The 15,228-nt window shown below is 53.1% G+C and overlaps 1 protein-coding gene across 6 annotated transcripts in view; it reads right to left on the bottom strand.

The window, feature by feature from the left end:
• Window positions 1–293: 293 nt before the first annotated feature.
• Window positions 294–15,228, bottom strand: part of LOC108384620 (ral-GDS-related protein-like) — a 41,992-nt gene continuing 27,057 nt past the window's right edge. Inside the window, exons 2-14 of one of the 6 annotated variants that reach the window (XR_012124709.1) lie at window positions 7,601–7,665; window positions 6,742–7,203; window positions 6,353–6,507; window positions 5,690–6,213; window positions 4,722–4,937; window positions 4,352–4,455; window positions 3,797–3,866; window positions 3,001–3,066; window positions 2,591–2,659; window positions 1,611–1,732; window positions 1,396–1,502; window positions 734–1,031; window positions 294–577 (exon numbers count right to left, since the gene is read on the bottom strand). Coding sequence is in view for 5 of the 6 variants with exons in the window: in XM_073220880.1 (XP_073076981.1) it covers window positions 1,415–1,502; window positions 1,611–1,732; window positions 2,591–2,659; window positions 3,001–3,066; window positions 3,797–3,866; window positions 4,352–4,455; window positions 4,722–4,937; window positions 5,690–6,202 (1,248 nt within the window). In the remaining variant the exon portion in view is untranslated. Of the gene's footprint in view, window positions 1,032–1,395; window positions 1,503–1,610; window positions 1,733–2,590; window positions 2,660–3,000; window positions 3,067–3,796; window positions 3,867–4,351; window positions 4,456–4,721; window positions 4,938–5,689; window positions 6,214–6,352; window positions 6,508–6,741; window positions 7,204–7,600; window positions 7,666–11,372; window positions 11,501–15,228 lie in introns of those variants that run through there. The other 5 variants (XM_073220880.1, XM_073220878.1, XM_073220877.1 and 2 more) reach the window with 5 other exon arrangements.

The raw sequence follows: 15,228 nt of genomic DNA, 5'->3' as shown, positions 1-15,228 counted from the left end.
CAAGATGTGAAGAGACACCCTGGGGTTTCTAATGAACAAGATTTGGTGTCTGATCATAATCTACAGGTGACAGGAAATAAGGTTCAGTTTCTGTTTGAACAGCCCTCCCCCGTGTTGCTGAGTTGTGCCAGCCTGGGGCTTGGAGCGCCCTGTTCTTCCTCAGCACCTTATGGGGGGAGGACAGAGCATGGAGGACAACCTGGCAGAGGTCAGGGCCCCCATGCGTCAGAGAGTTTGAGGCTGGGGTGGGGTGGGCTGGGGCACAGGATGTCCGCAGGAGGGGCAGAGCTTTCAGAAGAAAGAGCAGTGTGGTGGCAATCCGTTCAGCATTTATTATATTCTGCACAGGGATGACCCCAACCCCCAGGAACCATAAACCTCAGAGACAACACCCAGAGCACACTGCACCTGGGGAGGCTATTTCTCAGGGATGAGGGGAGGAAGTTGTACAGGGAGCTCCCCTGTAAGCAAGTCCCGGTACCCTGTGACAGTCGGCCACCCCTGCATCCTCGGATGCCTCCGCTGGGCATCAGGAGGCCATGGTCCCTCGCAGCACTGCGCTGAGTCTATTTCCATCCTGGGAAAGGCCGGGCCTCGTGAGAACAACACCCACCTGTTCCTGGAACCCTGTGGCTATGACTCAGTGGCTGACGGCGCCCAGGGACAAGTTGGTGTCATGGCGGGAGGCCACCTGTACGAAGGGGAACATCCTCCACACGGTGGGGCGGCTCACCTCTGTCCAACGGGCCAGAAGCAGAGGGGACGACACAGCACGAAGGTGGCCAGGTGCGCCGCAGCTACATACGGGTCCTTGAGGATGCAGCGGCAGCCTGGGGAGCTGCCCGAGTCTGCCGACGGAGGAGGTGCCAGAGCAGCTGCCCCGGCAGAGGCTCGGGATGAGCAGCGGGAGGAGGAGGAGCAGCAGGCAGGCTGGGGTCCTGGGGCGCCAGGTGCCGCCTGCCCGAAGGGGAAGAAGGTCTCCTCCACATGCAGCCAGGACACCAGCAGGGCCGAGGGCCCGATGACAGCAGCTACAGGGCCACGCGGGTGAGCAGAAGAGACAGGTTATCCCGGGTTCCCCCCATTATCCTGCTTCCACCCCATCCCCACTGCCCTCTGGGCTCCAGGCCCTGTGCAGAGGGTCCTGTCAATCACCAGCACCCAGGGAGTCCCTGTTACGGGAAGGCTTCTGAGCGTCACCTACTCACAGAGGAGGAAACTGGGTCCCAGAGGGGGCCGGGAACCACCCTTCAGTCTGGCACAACCGATCGGCAGTGGAGCGGGATTGCAGCCGCACCGGTCTTTAGGACGCCCCCACACCGTGCATGGCCCAAAGCTTCCCTGAGGCTGGGGAACAGCCCACCCCCTGCTGATTGCCCCAGCCCAGAAACTCACCTGGCCCTGGCCCATAAGTTTAAATCCTGAGGGACCTGAAGCACTTAAACAGTCCTTTTCTGCCTGCCCTCTGACCTGGGGGCTCCAGCTGGCAGGACAGGCCGTAGCTGCAGGACAGAGGGACACCTGTGAGCCCCTGGAGCCCCATGGCAGGGGACCCTTCCCCCAGAGCCTGCCGGCAGATACAGCCCACACCCCACTCCTGGCAGCCTCACCTCTGGTCCTCATGCAGGAGCTTCACTCTCCGGAAAAAGGACAGGAAGTGCTCCTTGGGCTCCAGGTCATACTGCCTGGCCAGGAACTTGTATGTGAGGAGCTCCACTACAAAGTCAGTGACCTGGGGCAGAGGAAGGACAGGATGCAGACGAGGAGGGGGGTGAGGAGTGGGGCACTGGGATGATCCCAAATCTATGCTCACAGAAACCTGCCTTCCTTCCAATGCCATCCAGCCTTGCCTGTTCCCACTGTTGGGTCTCCAGCTCCTCCTCCAGGAAGGTGGCCTTGATGCCTCCCAATCCCCCACCTTACAAAGCCTTTAGTCTCCTGAGCTCTCCGTGTCTTAACTCTCAACACACGTTAGACCCAGGGGATGGCCCAGACAAGGTCCTGTCCAGGGGGTCTTGACTACATCCCTCACCTTTCATGACTGGGCACTCAACTCTCTATTTTATACCATCACCCTGGAAGGCAGCAAGGTGGCAAAAGTACATTGAAACAGCCCCCTGAGCCCAGAATGAGGCCGGTACGTCCCCACCCTTTCTCAAGGTGGAGGACCGCCAGGGCTCTCCAAGGGGCAGGCCTGCCCAGAAACAGCACCCGGGCCTGGCCTGGGCTCGGGGCTACCGAGAAGCGGGAACTGCATTGGGGAGCTGAGGCCTCAGGCGGGAAGGCACTGCCAGCCCCCGATGTGCTTCCTGCTCTGAAGGAGCAGCATCCCTCCCCCTGGGCAGGGCCTGACGGGGAGACCAGTCCTGCCCACAGGCTTCCCCCTGGAGCCCTCAGCCCCGCCTGCCCTGGGGCCAGGACCGGGGCTTAGGTGGGCCCTTCTGGCAGTCCTCTCCAAGAAGCCCAGGTCCTGGGGTAGAGGGGGGACTCAGGAGGGGGTGACTGGTGCGGAGAGGTTCGGGCTCACTGGGGGCTCTCTCCTCGCTAAACCCCACCATCCTGCCCCCCTGAGCCCTGCCGGGTCACTCACATCCACATGATGTTCCTGTTGTTTCTCTAAGGCATCGTACAGGATCAGTGCGAGCGGCGGGATCATGCCCTGTGCGACCGGGGTGGGGAGGTGATGAGTCCCCACCTGCCTCAGGGGCGCCCACAGAGCCTCCCCTGAACCCCACACCCGCAGCCCCCAGCTCCCTTGGACCACCCTGTGCGGCCTCCCCCCTTCCCTTCGCCCTGCTCTCCCCTCCCGGGCCCTCCCAGGGCTGGCTTTTGGCCATTCCCAGGACCTGTGGGCCCGGCACCTGTCCTCCAACTTCCCCCTGTACCCAGCTGCTCTCGCCCCCCTTCTGGTCACACCAGAGCTGGCAGTTCAGAGCTGGTGGGACCAGGAGCAGGTGCAAGGTCACCCCACCGCCCTGACCCTGGCCACCCCACTCTCACCTGCTTCTTCATATCCTGGGATGCCCTGGGGGACTGGTGCCATTTCCTCACTATGGCCCTCGCGTCCTGCAAGGTGCACGACACTCAGGTGCTCATGCTCCCCTCCCACGTGCCTCCCACAGCCAGACCGTGGTGGATGGATGCCTTGCCCGAGCCCCCTGGCACCTACGGTATCCCCACCTCCAGCAGGCTCTCAGCCCAGAGCAACCCCACCTCCGGCACACACTCATACTCATGCGGGTCCTTGGGCCATGGACACCGCCATGAGAGGGTCAGGGGAGGCCCCTCTGCCTCCCAGGGTGCCCTGAGCACTCACTGTCACCCGGCAATCAGCACGGCTCCCCTCACATGACCAGGGGGGTGCACAAAGCTGAAGCACTTCTTGTGGTCTCTGAACCCTTGCTCACCTGGGAGGCCCGCCCGCCAGGCTGACGGCAACCCTCCATGTACACATGGGGAGCCTGAGGCCACAGAGGGGTCATGACAGGCTCAGGGGACCCAGGGGAGAAGCCGACCTTGCTCAGCCACAGGCCCCAACCCTGCTGCCGACGCCACACCAGCCCCAGCCCTGACCGGGGGACTGTCCCCTGGGTCCTCAGTGGATGTCAGGCCCGCAGTCAAGTAGAACAAGGGAGGGAGACAGACGAGGCCCTCATGGGCCTGGGGGACCCTACTTTCCCTATCAACTTCCCCTGCACACCCCGCACTCCTCGAGTCTTTCCCAAAGCTGTGCCGCAGCGCAGCAGAGGATTTGCCCCAAGAACCCCTCCCTTCCAGACATCCAGCCCCCATTTACCTCGAGGAGCTGCTTCCCTTTAAGCCCCTTGTTCCTCTTTTTAAGTTTTCTGTAGATCCAGGAGCTCTTCCTACGGGGAGGGGAGAGGAGGAGGGACACATGCGGCCAGCAGGCGGAGAGTCTCGGGGCCGACCCCTTTTCCCAGGGATCCTAGAAGGCCCACTACCCCACAGGAGGCTTCCCACCACGGCCCTGAGCCCTGGAAATCTGTGGCCTGCAGAGGGGGCTTCATGTTTCCACCCAGGGCCTCCATTCCCTGTTCTCCCGGGGGCGAATCTGCTTTGGGCCAGGTCGCTGTCCTTGGGGCAGAGACCTCCTGCTGCAGAGCACAAGCTCCAGATCTCCAATGGGCTTCACCCCACACCTGACATTGGAGGAAACTGATTCCTGCACGGGTACCCCTGGCCTAACCCACAGGGAGCCAGAAGAGCCCGCCATCCCCGCCCCTATGCTCTGCCACCTCCCAGGAAGTCTCAGCACACTGAGGGACACCGCAAGATGTAGGCGTGTCCCTGTCCACTCAGGTGCCCCGGTCCCAGGGACAGGACTACCCACCAGGAAACATGTCCCCAGGTGTTCTCCAGGCGACGTACATGAGGGTGCTGCAGGGCGACGATGATGGCACGGAAGGACCCGAAATTTCTGAGAGCCAGACACTCCTGGGAGGGAAGACAGAGCTGAGAGCGTGGCCTGCTTCTCTGCTCTATCCCCCTATGAACTCCTGTCCTTAGGAAGATAGACACCCAGGGAGCCCAGCACACCTGGTACCTGCTGAGCAGCCCTCCTGGGTGGAGGACTGTGGCTCAACCCAAGGAAGGGTCCAGGGATGGCTGTCCCACCCCCGGGGCCTGCTAGTCCAGGTCCACAGGCACCCATCCTGAGAGCTGGCAAAGGAGGGGACCCCGGGGGCCGTCCCATGACAGACCTTGGCCACCTGGATCCAGAACTCCACCACTCGGGCCCTGTCCTGGGCTGTCGTGCTCGGGCCCCCGAGGCAGGAGGAGATGACAAAATGAAACGTGGTACCAAAGTGCTTGATGACGTTAAGGATGTTGGGGTTCAGGAGTACAATGGATTCCCTCAGTGGATGTCTCTCTACATAGACCTTGCATTCACCACGTTCAACCCTACTGTACAGCTCCTGGGGATGACAAGAGGTGTCATCCAGCTGTGCCCCTGGTGCCCCTGTTCCCAGGCTGGGTCACTGGTCAGAGCTGGGGCACAGGCAGCTGGGGATGTGCTGTGAGCCTTGTGGCCATCCAGACTTCAGACCCCGTCCACTGAGGCGCCCAGGACCAGATGCACAGGACCCCAGAGTGATGGGACACAGAGGGGCTTTGCTCACAGGCACCCTCACTCACGTCTTCCCTGAGGCACAAGGCGGCTCACCCTGCCATCCTGGGGCATCTGCCTCTCATGCTGCCACCCCGTGGATCCCGATCCCCACTCAGGTGCAGTTTCCCCTGAAACAACTCCACCCAGGGCCTTTGTTGGTGTCTGTGTCTCCCACGCAGTCAGGTCCATGGCAGGGGCCTCTGAAGTGCGGAGGCCATAGGAGCCTGCCAGGCCAATGGCCCGAGGACCTAAGGCCCTGGCAGCACCTCCCTGAGCACCCCTCCCCTGCCCTGCCCCTCCCAGCCCAGCCAGGCTCTGCACACCTTCCCTCCGCTCCTTCTCATTGGTCTGTAAGGATCCCTAAGGGCCAGCCATACTGTCCCCATGTGGTCAGTAAGGGCATAGGGGTGAGGAGAGTCTCCCAGGGCACATGCTGAATCCGTGGGGAAGCTGGGACATGTGCCCAGATCACAGGAGTCCACGTCGGAATGGCAGGTCTGGGGCAGCCCGTGACACAGGGAAAGCCCACCCCCGACCCTGAGATCCTGCTCCGCTCACCGCACACATCAGGGTCAGCTGCTCGGCCACCAGGCGTGGGGCAAATGCCAGGATGGTCTGCTCCTCCTCCTTCGGCAAATCCCGGGTGCTCACGGTACAGGGGCTGGTGGGCTCCAGGACCACCTGTGGCTCTGCCCGGCCCTGTGCCATTCCTGCAGGTGCCATGGGCCCCGTGCCCGAGGACTCATGGGGCTCCAGTTCGGGGCCTGAGACCACTCCTGTAATATCCCAGGGGCTCGCAGCACTGGGGCTGGTGGGCTCTGGATCTGGAACTGGCTCTGCCACGCCTGGTGCCATTCTAGCGAGTGCCCTGGGCCCCAGGCCCGAAGGCTCATGGGGCTCCAGTTCAGGGCCTGGCCCCTGGGCTGAGGCCTCTGCTGGGACATCCTCCGGCTCTGCAGGGGCTGAAGCAGGTGACACTGGCCGTCGCTCCAGCACAGGGGTCTCAGGGAGCTCCTGGACGGGCTCTAGCCATGAAGTCGGCCCTCCCCGTGTCTCTGGAGCCAGGTGCATCTGCCGTAGGTCTGGACGAGGACACAGAGAAAGGGTCACCCCGGGGCTGATTCCCCGCGCCTTATAATCACAGAAGAGCCCACACTGCCTTGAAGGGAACCCCAGTCCGGGAAGCCCACCCTACATGGTCCTCTGGCCGCAGCCCCTCACCTTCCAACTCTGCCACCGTGGGCCCCAAGTGCTCCTCCTGGACCAAGTGGTGGAGGACTCAGCCCACCAGGGTGGATGAAAGCTGGCTGGCATCGATGGCGCAGGGCACATGCTCGGGCTCCCAGGCAAGGCGCCTAGCCCATCCAATCCTGGGGCTGGGGTAAGGCCGGGGGGTGGCAGAGTGAGAAGCCTGGTCCTTCCAGCCACACTGCCCTCCGGGTCCACCCTTGTGTGGGCCTGGCAACTGTGCCCTCCCCTGCCTGTCCAGGCACCTGCCCGTCCTCCTTCCTGACCCTGCGTGTTTGTCCTGGGACCCCATCCTCTCCCATCCTCCCGAATAGGAAGTCCCCAGTTGTCAGGCCGCCCATGGGATTCCAAAGATGACTGACCTGCTAGGCTCTGCTGTGGGCTCCTGGGGCTCCAGCTCAGGGCCTGCCAGGGGGGCTAAGGCCACTGCTGGGACATCCTCTGGCTCTGCAGGGGCTGATGCAGGTGACACCGGCTGTCGCTCCAGCACAGGGGTCTCAGGGAGCTCCTGGACGGGCTCTAGCCACCATGCCGGCCCTCCCCGTGTCTGTGGAGCCAGCTGCATCTGCCGTGGGTCTGAAGCAGGACACAGAGAAAGGGTCACCCTGGGCCTTATTCCTCGCGCCTTACAATGACAGAAGATCCCTCACTGCCTTGAAGGGAACCCCAGTCCGGAAAGCCCACCCTACATGGATCTCCTACCTTGCGGTGCTGAGCATCGGGGTCCGTGGCACTGACGAAGTTAGAGGCACACATCGAGTGAGTAAAGGAAGTAAACAGCACCCTTGCCTCACCCAGAGGCTGGGGCGGCCCGGAGAAGCAGGCTGGAAGTCAGGCAGACAGAAAGAGAGACACTCCTCGTGGATACCCAGTCGGGCTGTCGGGGTCTGATTCCAGACACGCGGGCCTTTGAGAAGCCGCTGAAGTGCATCCTCAGCCTAGACTCTCGCAGGTGCCCACGGCCTTCCTCAGTCCCTCGCATCCAGGGAGATGCCTCTGAAGGGGAATCCTGGCCTCCACTCAGGTGACTTTCCCGGCTCCCAAGGGAGACGGGGGATCCACTGAGGGAGACGCAGGGGAACCTGGCGCTCGAGACTTTCAGATCGGCAGCCGGGCTAGTCCCACTTAAGTGGCTGACGAGCGCCCGATGTTGTGGTCCATAGATGGCTTCCTTCTATAAGGACAGTGAAAGAAAAGGCAGGCTCGGATGCCTATACTCACCTCCGAAGTTATCCCGGACGAGCCCCCAAAAACGATGCAGCTTCTCACACCACAAGGGTATGAAACTAGAAATAAATCACGCAAATAAAATGAAAAAGCCTACCACCGCATGGCGGATTCACAACATGCTCCTAAACAACCAACGGATCAATGACCGAATAAAAACAGAGATCAAGCAATATATGGAGACAAATGACAACAATAAAAATTGAACTACGCAAAATTGGTGGGACACAGACAAGGCGGTGCTAAGAGGGAAGTATATTGCAATACAGGTCTCCCTCAGGAGAGAAGAACAATCCCATATGAACAGTCTAAACTGAAAACTATCACAACAAGAAAAAGAAGAGCAAATGGGGCCCATAGTCAGCAGGTGGAGGAACACAATAAAGATTGGACCAGAAATAAATAAAACTGAGGAGAATGAAACAATACAAAGAATCGATGAAAGCAGAAGCTGATTCTTCGAGAAAATATACAAAATTGATAAACCCCTAGCCAGACTAATCAAGAAAAAAAGAGAGCCTGCACACACAAACAGAATCAGAAATGAGAAAGGAAAAATCACTACAGAAACACAAAGAATTAGGAGAGAATACCATGAAAAATTATATGCCAACACACTGGATAACCTACAAGAAATGGACAACTTTCTAGAAAAATGCAACCCTCCAAGGCTAACCCAGAAAGAACAGAAAATCTGAACAGACCAATGACTAGGAACAAAATTGAACTGGTAATCAAAAAACTACCTAAGAAGAAAACACCTGAACCAGATGACTGCACTGCTGACTTTAATCAAACATGTACTGAAGATCTAATAGTCATCGTCCTTAAACTTTTCCAAAAAGTAGAAGAACCAGCAATACTTCCAAACTCATTCTATGAGGCCAGCATCACCTTAATACCAAAACCAGGCAAAGACACCACAAAAAAAGAAAGTTACAGAACAATATCGCTGACAAACATACATGCATAAATACTCAACAATCCACCTCTAGGAATTTACCCTAAGAATGCAGCAGCCCAGTTTGAAAAAGACAGATGCACCCCTATGTTTATCACAGCACTATTTACAATAGCCAAGAAATGGAAGCAACCTAAGTGTCCATCAGTAGATGAACGGCTAAAGAACATGCGGTACATATACACAATGGAATATTATCCAGCCATAAGAAGAAAACAAATCCTGCCCTTTACAACAACATGGATGGAGCTAGAGGGTATTATGCTCAGTGAAATAAGCCAGTCAGAGAGAGGCAAGCACCAAATGATTTCACTCATATGTGGAGTATAAGAACAAAAGAAAAACTGAAGGAACAAAACAGCAGCAGAATCACAGAGACCAAGAATGGACTAACAGTTACCAAAGGGAAAGGGACTGGGGAGGATGGTTGTGGGAAGGGAGGGTTAAGCAGGAAAAAAGGGGCATTGCTTTTAGGAGACATAATGTCGGGGGGGGGCATTAGGTGGGCTGTACAACACAGACAAGACAAGTAGTGATTCTATAGCATGTTACTACACTGATCGACACTGATTATAAACGGTAAGTGGGGGTCACTTGACGATCGAGGGAGTCTAGTAAACATAATGTTGCTCATGTAATTGTAGATTAATCATACAAAAAATTATAACAACTGAATAAAAAATAAAAATAGAAACTATTATCATTTAAATTTTAAGGAGGGATTAAACAATTTCCAGACAAGCAAAAGCTGAGAAAATTTAGCTCGCACCACCCATCTCTACAGTGTATTTTGCAGGGACTGCTATAGATGGAAGTGTTCCTAAGGTTAAATAGCTGTCACCAGAGGTAATAAAGAGGGACATACAAAGAGTACAGAATACCATACCTAGTATACAAAGAATGAGGAGGGGAAAAAAAAAACAACCTTTAGATTGTCTTTGTAATAGCATACTTAAGTGAGTTAAGCTAGATTCTTAGGTAGTAAGGAAGGTACCCTTTACCTTTTGGTAACCACGAACTAAAGCCTGCAATGGCAGTAAGTATATACCTATCGATAATCAGCCTAAATGTAAATGGTCTGAATACACCAATCAAAACACACAGTCACTGAATGGATAAAAAATAAGACCCATGTATATACTGTCTACAAGAGACTCACTTCAAACCCAAAGACATACACAGACTAAGAGTGAAGGGATGGAAAAAGATATTTCATGCAACTAATAGGGAGAAAAAAGCAGGTGTTGCAGTACTTGTATTGAGCAAAATAGACTTTAGAACAAAGAAAGTCACAAGAGACAAGGACGGATATTATGTAATGATAAAAGGGGGTCAATCCAACAAGAGGATATAACCATTATAAATATCTAGGCACCCAACAGAGGAGCACCTACATATGTGAAACAAATACTAACAGAATTGAAAGGGGAAATAGAATGCAATGCATTCATTTTAGGGGACCTCAACACTCCACTCACTCCAAAGAACAGATCAACCAGACAGAAAATAAGGACACAGAGGCAGTGAACAACACATTACAACAGATGGACCTTACACATCTACAGAACTCTCCACTCAAAAGCAGCAGGATACACATTCTTCTCAAGTGCACATGGAAGATTTTCAAGAATAGATCATATACTAGGCCACAAAAAGAGCCTAAGAAAATTCGAAAAGATTGAAATTGTACCAACCAGCTTCTCAGACCACAAGGGTATGAAACTAGAAATGAAATACACAAAGATGACGAAATGGCCTACAATCACATGGAGGCTTAACAACATGCTCCTAAATGACCAGTAGATCAATGACCAAATAAAAACAGAGATCAAGCAATACATGGATAGAAATAATCACAATAATTCACACAACGCAAAATCTGTGGGACTCAGCGAAAGCGGTGGTAAGAAGGAAGTAGGCGTACCTCAAGAAAGAACAACAATCCCATATGAACAGTATAAACTCACAATTAACTGAACTAGAAAAAGATGAACAAATGAAGCCCAAAGTCAGGAGAAGGAGGGACATAATAATGATTTGAGCAAAAATAAATAAAATTGAGAAGAATAAAACAACAGAATGAATGAAAGCAGGAACTGGTTCTTCGAGAAAATAAACAAAATAGATAAACTCCTAGCCAGACTTATCAACAAAAAAAGAGACTACGCACATGAACAGAATCGGAAATGAGAAAGGAAAAATCACTAGTGACACCACTGAAATATGAAGATTAGAGAATACTATGAAAAATTATATAGTAACAAACAGGACAACCTAGAAGAAATGGTCAGCTTTCTAGGAAAATGCAACCTTCCAAGGGTGACCTAGGAAGAAACAGAAAATCTGAACAGACCAATGACCAGCAAGGAAACGGCACCGGTAATCCCAAATGACAGGGACGACAGGAGCCTCAGGAAACAGTTGTTAATCCTGGAGGCGCTGCGTCCGGCGGCCTCTCCCCCGCAGCCCGTCCGCGGGTCCCACCGACCCTCGGCTCGCCCGGCCCTCGCCCCCGAGGCCGCCGACTGAAAACGGCGCACAGGGCAAGACGCCCGCCGGCCTCCCCGTCTGCGCGGCACGGCCCGCCCCCTCCGCCTGCGAACCCGGCCCGCGCGGCAGTGTCACGTCGGCGGCGGGGCCCCACGCCGGGCCCCGCGAGTCCACCACCCGCGTCGGCCGGCCCCCGGCCCCGCGAGGCCTGCGGGCCCGCCGAGCCCCTCGCACGGCCGCCCCCTCACCGGTCCGCCGCTCCCGCAGGCGGAGGCTGGGGTCCACGCGCCCCCTCCGGGGCCCGCGGCGGCGTACCTTCCGACTCGCAGAGCCGTCGCTGTCGCCTTCATCCCTGAAGCGGGGCCCGCTCTGGACGCTCCGCAGCAGGTACGACGGTGCAAGGCTGGAGGAGGCAGAGCTGGACGAGCGCAGGTCCGGCCGGGGCGGCGGCTCGAAGTCCGGGCCGATCGCCGGTGCCGCCTGGGCTTGCGCGCCGGGAGGAAGGCGCATCGAATACAGCGGCGGTCCACCATCTGGGCTCCGCCGGACTCGCTGCGCGGACGGGACGGCGGACCGGAGCACGGACTGAACAGCGTGGGCAGCTCCGCCAGGCGGAGCTCGCAAACCTACTGACTCTTCAAACGGCCGCTTCGGCGCCTGCAGCTACTACGCAGCCGCCGGAGACGTTTCCTGCGCGCGCGCCCAGTGGCTACCTGCCCCGCCGAACCGCTCCCTCATTGGCTTCCAGTGCTGTCAGTCGGGGGAGGGCCTGAGCCTTGTTCCCCCCGCTCACTGGCCGCGGCGGCCTTCCCGCGGAGGCGGGGATGCGCGGGAAGCTGCACGCTCATTGGTCGCGAGACCTGTGAGGTGGGAGCTCTCATTTTGTTTCATGTACTTACTAATTTTTCTTGACATGACCCACGTGTTATTATTTGTTTATTTATTTATTTCCGTGTCATTAGTACACAGTCACATGAGCAACAATGTGCTTACTAGATTCCCCCCATTATCAAGTCTCCCCACACACCCCATTACAGTCACTGTCCATCAGCGTAGTGAGATGCTAGAGTAATTACTTGTCTTCTCTGTATTTACTGCCTTTCTCGTGTCCCCCCGCTATATTATGTGTGCTAATCATAATGCCCGTTTTCCCCCTTATTTCTCCATTCCCACCCACCTCTCCAGTCCCACTCCGTTTGGTAACTGTCAGTCCATGCTTGGGTTCTTTTAGTCGGCTCCTGTTTTGTTCCTTTAGAAAGATATCTAGAAAATCTCCAGGCACTTGAAAATTAAGTAACTTAATAACACGTGAGTTCTTTACAATAGCCAAGGAATGGAAACAACCTAAGTGTCCATCAGTAGATGAATGAATAAAGAAGAGATGGTGCATATACACAATGGAATATTATTCAGCCATAGGAAGAAAACGAATCCTACCATTTACAACAACATGGACGGAGCCAGAGGGTATTACGCTCGGGGAAATAAGCCTGGCGGAAAAAGACAAGTATCATATGATTTCTCTCATCTGTGGGGCATAAGATCAAAGCAAAAACTGAGGGAACCACAACGGACTCACAGAACCCAAGAACGGACTGACAGTTACCAAACGGAAAGGGACTGGGGAGTGTGGGTGGGGATGGAGAAGGGGAATGAGGGGCATCGGGATCAGCACACATAATGCAGGGTGGGGAGCGGGGAGGGCGATACAACACGGAGACAACCTGTAGTGACTCTACAGCGTCTCACTACTTCCCTGAATCATTCTAACATCTTAGATTGCAAATACTTGGTTGGGCCATTTTTTTTCTCGGAATACAGACAGGTTTTTTCTGGTTCAGTTTCCTATGTATTGCAGATGATAGCTGTCTGTATTATGTGAGAACAATTTTATTAGTAAAATAAACAGTGACTATTTTTTTTTCCATAAGTATTTTTTTTGTCATGTGTTGAATGGTCGTTGTGTACAAGATGATGTAATAGATGGAATTGAATGAGAGAAAAATGATTCAAACGTGAATCCTGCCGGGAGATGAGTTGTGCACACATAAACAACTGATAGGTCGTAGGAAGGGTTAAATGCCTTGGAGAAAAATGGGGTCCTGTGGTGGCTGGTAAGGTGGGCCTTGCAAATGGGCGGTTGTTCTCCCAAGGTTTCATCATAACATTTTCAAATGCTCAGTGAAATCGGCAGGATTCCACATGGAACACTCCAACGCCTACCACCTAGTTTCTGCTACTTCATATTGTTATTATACCTGATTGATCATCTGTCCATCGGCACATCCATCTTTCTATCTCTCAGTCTGTGTTATTTTTAAAATTTGGAATGATGGGCTGGCATTCATAAAGGTGTGAAAATAGGGCAAGCATCAGTTTCTCAGAGTGATGTGTAAGTCAAAGTACAGGTAGGGAAGTATGTATGAAATACTGAATGATAGATGTAGGAAATACACACAGAGTCGAAGCATAGGTGGGGACGTTATTGTCACAGTGAACTTGGACTTTACACATATTAGGGAAATAATAGTGTATTAGAGACCGAATTTTTCAGTGAAATTGTATCTTTGTGTTTGTGAAAAAAGAAATGGATTACAAACTAACATACAGAATTTGGTAATATATGGAACAGGCTACATAATTGGCATGAATATGAATTGATATGAATAGTAGGCATTTACAAAATATTTAGCTTTTTGCTTGGCCTGTTTAAAACTTAACTTTCATGACCAGCATCCTAGGAATAGAGTGATTTAAACAAAGATTGTTATTGATCATAATTCTCCTGTTTTTGGAAAATGAGGAATTCTGAAGTTGAAGTTAGCAACCTTAAAATATATTCAGGGCAGTTTTGATGGAAAGTTATGTTGGCTCTAAAAGACGGTTTAAAATTTCCGTGTCGGGTCTAAGGTTGCATAGCTAAATACTCGATACGCTTGATAGCTTTCTACATTGTAATACATCTTTACGGACTAAGCCCGGTATGGGAATGAAGATTATAAGGGGATGTTTCAGCAGACGCAGAGGACGTTGGATTTGTACAGATTAAACCCGAAGTTGATACCAAGCAGACAGACATCACTGAATGTTTTCAAAATACTGGGAGTGTTTCTGACGAGGAGCTCGTGGTGTCCTGAAGGGCTAAGGCAGGTAGAGCTATTGTGGGGTATCAAAAGGCACAGTCATTGATGTATTCACAGTTAGTCCTTTCAGAAATAACAAGTGTTGAAGAAATGTAAAAAGCTGTTTGACTAGTATGTTTATAGCTATAAAATTTTAGTTATAAGACACCCTGCTGGGAGGTGGGGGAAATGGGTAAGTTACTACCTTCCATGGGGACAAAATAGATAGAAAGTAAAATGGAGAAAATGTTACATCGATAGGGATGATGCCGCCTTAACGCTGAATGCTTTTTTCCCCTTACACGGGACCACCCTTTTATGAGCCGAGTCCCAGTGTTCTCAGCACACATGCTAGACCTCCATTATGTGAGTAGGGGACGGGTGCAAGAAGCACACCCCCACTTCACAAGCATAAGCTATGTAAAATGTTCTCTCATCGAATGTGTATAGTTAGATCAGGATGAAAAACAATGAAATCCTATTCCCAGAAAAAAGACCTCCGAAAGGAAGTTGGACGAACACAACGTCGTCTTCTTGGCTGTACCGTGCTAGAGTGGGGTGTGCACCTAGGTGACCTGAGGGTGGAAGGACGGAGCAGTCATGGTTTAAATACCACAGATTCGTACCTTAGTCCAAAATTTTCAGAGAATCCTGTGAGTAGATGTTCCTCATTTCCCACTTACCTTTACAATCATTCCAGAGACTTTTAAATGATTATTTAAATGGTAATTTGCAAGACTTCAACTGAAGAGTGTGCTGGTAGAGCTCCTCACACTGCAATGCAAGCCCGATTCATTTAAAATACAGCCCATATCAGAATGCTGTTTAAAATAAATTACAATGGCCCTACAAAGCTGTAACATCACATCATATACAAACAAAATTGAGAAAATTCCTGAGTGTTTACAAAACCATGTTTTACACTTCATTAAGTGTGAAATACTATTGCTGACACAATGGCCAGTAGTTTGACTAAATCCAGCCGAGACTTGAGCCCAACTTCTGTTCAGCAATGATGAAGGTAAAATGGAAAGCTGACTTTGGAGAAT

The sequence above is a fragment of the Manis javanica genome, chromosome 13, assembly GCF_040802235.1.
Source record: "Manis javanica isolate MJ-LG chromosome 13, MJ_LKY, whole genome shotgun sequence".
NCBI lineage: Eukaryota > Metazoa > Chordata > Mammalia > Pholidota > Manidae > Manis > Manis javanica.
Note: the sequence above shows the minus strand (reverse complement) of the source record. Positions and strands in the feature narration are given on the sequence as shown.